Genomic DNA, 7182 nt, shown 5'->3' with positions numbered 1-7182 from the left:
AATAAGATGTTGGTTTACCTCTTAGTAAATAAAAGAACAAAAAAAGTATAAATGCCCTTGAAAAATTGAAAAAAAAAACGAACAATCTGAATGACCCTACCTCTTAACAAATCAAACATAAAAAGCTAATAATAGCTTTTTTTTTCCCTTCAAAAACGAATTAGGCCTAAACCTATTTGAACATGATCCAACTTTTAGAAGAAACCATAATGGAATCAAATAGTATGAAATGATGAAGATCGTCTAAATTAATATCAATTGTTTTTCTTTTTTTTGTGTTTAGAAAACAAGGAAAATTACAATATTACCCTTTGATGAAATTATAAATGAAAAGCAAGTGTTTGGTAATATTCAGAAAACATCCCAACAGGAAATATGTTTTGCCAGTTAAATGGTTTACAGAAGCCAAAAAAAAAAAAAAAGTTTATTCTAYAWATATATATATATATATATATATATATATATATATATATATATATATCCATCTTTTGCCAAACCAAGCAAAAGCAAGTTTATAGGAAGAAGCATAAAACTAAGTTATTAGACTAAGAAGAAGAAACTCCATATGGAAGAAGTGCAGCAGCTACAATCCTGCCTTCCTCATTTAGTATGTTATATGTTGACGATGCATTTCTCTGCAATCATGCATCAATATCATCATCATCATCATTAAAATACATACCAACTATAATATTAATTATTAATAACCAAAAGGGTGGTGTTTGATTGGTTTGAGATTGGGCTCCAAAGTTAAAAAGTGTCTGGAGGTCCTAGGTTCAAATCCAAAAAGAAATAAAAATACCCTCGTGGCTACAGAGATTCAAATACTCCGGACTACCCGCGAAGCAGGTGGTCATCATGGAATTAGTGGGCTCGCATAGCAGGTTGGATATCCAGGTTAATAAAAAAAATTATTATTCATAATACAAAAAACACAATCATCATCTCACCGAGTCAATTGCCTCTAATTTCATGCCTATAGACCGAATGAACTTGCGTATCGCAGGATCTACACTCTCTATGTGTCTTCCCGTCCCAATGATCAATATTTCTATAACCAATACAACCAGTCATTCGTTATTATTCATATCGTAACTAATCATCAAAAGTATCAACTTCAAAAATCATTCTACGTACCTGGTATGGGTCGCACTGCTTGGAAGATGGATAAGCTGCATCACACATAATAAATAGTATGTCACATGCTAATAATAAATACCTCACACAAACAAAATTCAATACAAATATTGTTGGTGCCCTTGTGAGGGTAAAGCGACGATGGTTATTGGTCATGTTTGAAGAGAGTACCGCATTATATTAAATTATGTTTCTCACACAATTAAGTTCCAAAATCAGGGAACCAGAAATAAGAAAATGAGAATCACAGGTCTGAGAAGGTTGATAACACAGCCAACCACGGAGGAGTAGAGGACGACTATCCATGATTCAAATGTGCACTATACAAGGGGAGAAAACAGTGCTGAGCTGCAGGAAGTGCAAAGCCTGTGAACCTGATATACAAAAAATGTTGGACAACTATGGAGATGTATTTAGTGACTTAATGCAGCAGCCACCATCAAGAGAATCAAATACCATTCAAGGAAGGCACAAATTCCATGAATCTCAAACCATACAAGTATTCTTTTTATTAAAGAAAGATATGATAGAATTATAGAACAACCAACACAGGAGCTGCTTGAGCAAGATGTTTGTAAAAATCAACACTTCTAGCAAAAAAAAGGGCAGATAGAATCAATTGGTAGCATGTAATTGAGGTAAGGGCAAGTTCTCATTGACACATCATTAACTTTTAAAGAAACCAAAATATAAAAACGATATATCAGCAATCTAACCAACTGATTTAACATGTAACTTTTGTGTATTTTAGCAAGTACAACGGGTCAAAAATCTAACTCACTCGTAAAATAATATAGAACCTGGCACTTCCAACTTGGAAACTGCAATACGATATCAAGCTAATGCTCAAGTGTTTATGCAAGTCCACCAAAATTTTATTACAAGCTCGTTTAAGTAGGCTAAAAATCAATCCCATGATATACTACAAGCTCGTTTGGGAGTTGCTGAATGGTTTGGTGCAAAATGATTAAATGGTCAGAATGATTAAGAAGCTTTCATGATATAGTGCAAAAGGAAATATAATTGTTTGGTAATTGTTTACAATGAAATTATGGCGCTTAATGGTTAAGGGAGGCTCATGATACAAAATTATTTAGAGGGTTTTAGAACCATTAAGAGGCAGACTGTTTTTTTTGCCAAACAAGATTCACCTCTTTACGATTCAGAGGCTGCCTCTTAATGGAACTATTAAGAGGTAAACAAACAACCCCGAGTTTGTAAATAATGCTCCAAGTAATGAATGAGACAGCGACAATTGCAAATATAATTTCAACGAATCAATAGTTGAGAAAATACATGTACCTGTCTGTAGTGATATCTGACATTTTCTTTGGACTCCAAGATAATAACAAGTTACCTACACAGAGCAAGCTGCCTTCATATTGTACCCCATTAACAGTGAATCCAGAATCAGTATACCTAGAAACAAATAGAACCAAATCAGTGATAACCATCCATAAATGGAAGAAAATGAGCTAAGCAAATTGAGCATAAACTTTTGTTGATTTGTACTCATGTCATGTGAAGCTATTGACATGAACCACGGAACAGCTATCTGAAGCATCGCAAGACGCTCCCTTGTGAAAATTAGAGAAACATTTTCATGTTCGCGGTTGGTTACAGTTACGATAGCCAATTTAGGATCCCAAAATTCATATTTTGATAGCAAGGAAAACTAGAGTCCTGTGGTAAACTACATAAAGGGAATACAAGAAACATAATTTTGATCTAAAAAGCAAAATTCAGCTCAAAATCAATATTTGTAAAATGACATGGTCATCATTTCTCTCTAACTTGTGGAATCGGCGAATGGAGTTTTAATTTAAAACTTGATGGAACTCTTTATTCATTCGAATGGCCTCAAAAGGTTATTTCCATCCTATGATTTTCCAAAAACAAAATCACTACAAACAATGAGTAATCTGTGTCACAACATATCATATAAATGTCAATGTTAAGCTTATGGAATTATCCTTGGAGTGATTTCAAGCATAATCCAACAACTAAAAACGCCCCGATTTCATTTGATCTTATTTGCCAATCGCACTAAAATAGCCGTTTCAACTCATAATTAGCTTTAACCAATACTGCAGAATATCATGACGGATGAAAAGTGTAAAAAAAGAAAAGAAAAATCATAAGAATTAACTGTAAGCGAATTGAATAGAACTTCCGTACCCTTGAAATCGTAATTGGTCCTCCGGGATGTTGTCAATGAGATTAACTTGATCGTATAGAGAGAAAGCTCGCCGTAGTGACGGCAATCTCTGTGGAAGTGATGGAGATTCTTTCCTTAGTGCCCTCATCAGCGTTGGCAACGTCGCCACAGCCCTCTGTCTCACCGCCATTTTTTGTGCTCCAATTTGGGGGATTTTGACCTCCGGCGACGACGCCTTCTACAAATTGACACACTTGTGGATATTTTGCAATTTTGGTCATATTCTTTTGACTAATTATATATTGGCCCTCTTACTTTTGTTCTTTATTTTTTTGCCAAACAAATCTTGTCCAATTTAGACATTTCACAACCTTCATGTTTTATTGCTTTAAACTCTACACTTAAGTTTATCCTTTTTTTTAACCCGAAAATATTATTTAAACTCATGATTTATTAATTACTAGTTATGTACCCGTGTAACACAACGCAATGTAAAGTTTTCAACAAGACTCATTCGTACTTGAAGTCAAAATATAACACCCCCGTCCCGTGTGGTTAAAGACGGAAGATGCTACAATTGGTGTAAAAAAAATACAATGCAACACATTACATAAAACAAAGCAGCTAATATAATTTACCAAAAGATAGTTATATAATCACAAACGGAGATAACAGTGTGCATCAAAATACGGTCCCAAAGTACAAGTGTATCTATATTAGTCATCAAAAGTTTAACAAAAGTATGCCCTAACAGATTATCTTAAGTATTATCATCTGCGTAGCTCTCATCCCAAAATTCCTATAAGTCGTGTACCTGTCGAGGACAAAGAAAATATCGGTTGAGCTTAATGCTCAGTGAACGGATAATAATAACTAAACCATGAATATGAGATAACAAGTTCAAAAACAATTTATACCGTTAAATGATAATCCAAAATAAAGTCAAAATGCCTCGAAGGCATGTCAAGGGTCCGAAGACCAAACCGCATCACGAGGACGCGTTGTTCCCAAAGGATGATCAGTCCGTTCAGGCATGAGTTAGAAAAGTTGTGCTAGCACAACACAACAATCTTCTCTGTGGATTTAAACACGACCACAATTTATTATCCGATAACGGTTCATAGGATCAATCCATACCCATCTATTTGACCGGTATCTAGTCAAATCCACCTTTAAGGACTATATAAGTGAGGATGTCATGATCGTTTTAACCACCATGGAAACATCTCAATACTGGAGCCTCCAATATTGAGTCTATAGAAAAAGGTTCATAATAGATATGATTTCACCAGTAAAGTAATCAAGTAATCCATGTTCCAAATCAGAATTGAAGTCATAGTTCAAAAGAAATAAAAACTCAATATAATGAGAATTTTGAACCTATGTATTCGGATTTATGATAAGTTATTCGGATTAATAAGCCTTATGCATATGGCTATCATCGTGTCAAGTGAGGTATGCAATCCGTACCTGAACCGAATTTGATAATTAGCACACGATCAAACGGAATTCACAATTAAGTTTGACTTGCCTGCATGCTTAACGAATGCATAAACGGGTTATTATTTGCAAGACATAAAAAAACCATAACATAATTATTCCAATAAACTTACTTAGGTCTTAATGTACTCAAACAACATAGACTTCAAGAAGGACAGCTGAATACGAATTGAGAACTCAAACGTAACACTTAGCCTTATGCACTTTCGATCCAACAACATTTGTCTCTCTTCTTTTTAAGCATTTGCCCCCTACTTAGAGATCAATATAGATTATATTGTCTAAATTAAAGTTGGAGTATGGTATCATGTGAGTCTATCAGTTTTGAAATCGTCCATTTAGATCATTTATCTATTTTATATGAATTTTACAAAACAACAACTATGATTCCCGTGTACACAGTAAACAACCCTAAAAACACATTGTTTTGAGTCACTTAGAGCCACATCTGTGTTTTAGATCATTCATAACAGTTGTAGTATATAGTAAGGCCTCTCTACCTGCAAAACATGAGTTTATTCCGACTTACAATTTAAGAGTTATGCACTATTAAACTACTAGACTTGCAATTGACTATAATTTCGATTTCCACATTTTTCCCCAACCCACTTTTATGATCCCAATTTCAATGATTTGTAACATTTAAATGTTCTAAACATATCATAACATATTAAAACCACAAAAAAGCTTAATGATTATTATTCTAAGCTTGATCATACAATTTTGCTTTTTTAGACATTTAACCGAATATTTAGTGTGCGGTTAATCTTATACACCTAATCTAACCATATTAAATCCATAACTTACCCTTTTAATTTCACATCAATTTTAGTCAACCAAAACATTCAAAAACATGTATTTAACCATAAATTGTAAATACCAATTCATATACTAACCATATACACAATTATAAATCAACTTCAAATATACTAACATAAACACCCTAATAAAAACGAAAGAAATACATTTAAGAAAGGTTTGAAGAGTGGATTCCGAATATATGGTTGTTACCTCAATTCTTTTAGCAAATTAGGAGAATTTTTAGAAAGAATATAGAGTTCAGAGAGAAAGAGAGTGGTGATAAAATGAGGCAATGGAAATAAATGAATGAGACGATGGATGAATTTACACTTATGATATATATATATATATATATATATATATATATATATATATATATATATATATATATATATATATATATATATATATAGGGTTAGGTTCACGTGAGACCAGCCTGTTTTCGTGAGACCCGTGAGACCACATTTTTACACGTAGCCTTCACAATAAAAACACTGTGAAAGTTTAAAAAAAGTCGAACCTTCACAGCAAAAACACTGTGAAGGTTTTAAAAAGTCACCTTCACAGCATTTTGCTGTGAAGTTTCAAGTGTAAAATGTTGGTCTCACGGGTCTCACGAAAACAGGCTGGTCTCACATGATCCCAAGTCTATATATATATATATATATATATAGGACGTTTTAAATGCAACTCATCACATTTGTATAACTAATGCAACACAATCAATTGAGATATTTATGGAAATAATGGGAGTTCATTTATTATGATTTGAATATTTATGGAAGATGACTAGGGTTCATTAATTATGATCAATTCTTTATATCTATACTACCTTATTAAACAAATTTACTCAAAGTGTTAAAGTCTTAAATTTTTTAATACCCAAAATACCCTTACACTTCCTTTACACGCCTCCCCTCCCCCAACTCCCAAGATGCCTCTTCACTTTACCCGGCTCCCCTCCCCCAAGAAGACTCTTCCCCTTATCGTCTCCCAAGACGACGATTCACTCCCCAAGATGGTTCCCTTTAAGAGTCGTCCATTGTCCTTCTCAAAATCGTCGTTCCCACCGCCGAATCGTTCCTCAATCGCTTTCAATCGTCGCTCTCCAATCGTTCCTCGATCGCTTTCAGGTATGAACAATTCATCTGTTTGAGTTTTATTTCTGGGTTTTGCTTTTGGGTTTTGGGTTTAGGGCTTCATTTAGTGATACTATTTACTGATTTTGTTATTTACTGATTTTGGGTTTAGGGCTTCAATTGTTTTCCTGTTATTTGTTAAATTCGAAATTTGACTTGTGTTCTCAAATCTTTTTGTAGGTTTTTGAATATTTGGTTGACACTGTGTTCTCAAATCKTTCTCTCCAATCGTTCCTTGATTGCTTTCAGGTATGAACAATTTATCTGTTTGAGTTTTGTTTTTAGGTTTTGCTTTTGGTTTTTGGGTGAAAATATACTGTTGTTCAGAAATTGTCTGCTTTTTTAAAACTGTGATTTCTAATTCTTTCTGAAGTTTGACTTTTTGGTTCTTAAAATTAATGTGGTAATGCATTAGCGTCTTCAATTGTGTAGTTTAGTTGGTTTTAA

The 7182-nt window shown here is 33.6% G+C and overlaps 1 protein-coding gene across 1 annotated transcript; it reads right to left on the bottom strand.

Annotated features, from left to right (window-relative positions):
• Window positions 1-483: 483 nt before the first annotated feature.
• LOC112514815 (NADH dehydrogenase [ubiquinone] 1 alpha subcomplex assembly factor 3-like) lies at window positions 484-3497 on the bottom strand. The gene is made up of 5 exons (XM_025121427.1): window positions 3316-3497; window positions 2440-2556; window positions 1138-1172; window positions 951-1051; window positions 484-635 (listed from the first exon to the last, which is right to left on the bottom strand). The coding sequence occupies exons 1-5, from the start codon at window positions 3483-3485 to the stop codon at window positions 546-548; spliced, it is 513 nt and encodes a 170-aa protein (XP_024977195.1). The 5' UTR covers window positions 3486-3497; the 3' UTR covers window positions 484-545.
• Window positions 3498-7182: the final 3685 nt, after the last annotated feature.

The sequence above is a fragment of the Cynara cardunculus genome (assembly GCF_001531365.2).
Source record: "Cynara cardunculus var. scolymus isolate 2C chromosome LG 6, CcrdV1, whole genome shotgun sequence".
Taxonomy (NCBI): domain Eukaryota; kingdom Viridiplantae; phylum Streptophyta; class Magnoliopsida; order Asterales; family Asteraceae; genus Cynara; species Cynara cardunculus.
This window is presented reverse-complemented; position numbering and strand designations above follow the sequence as displayed.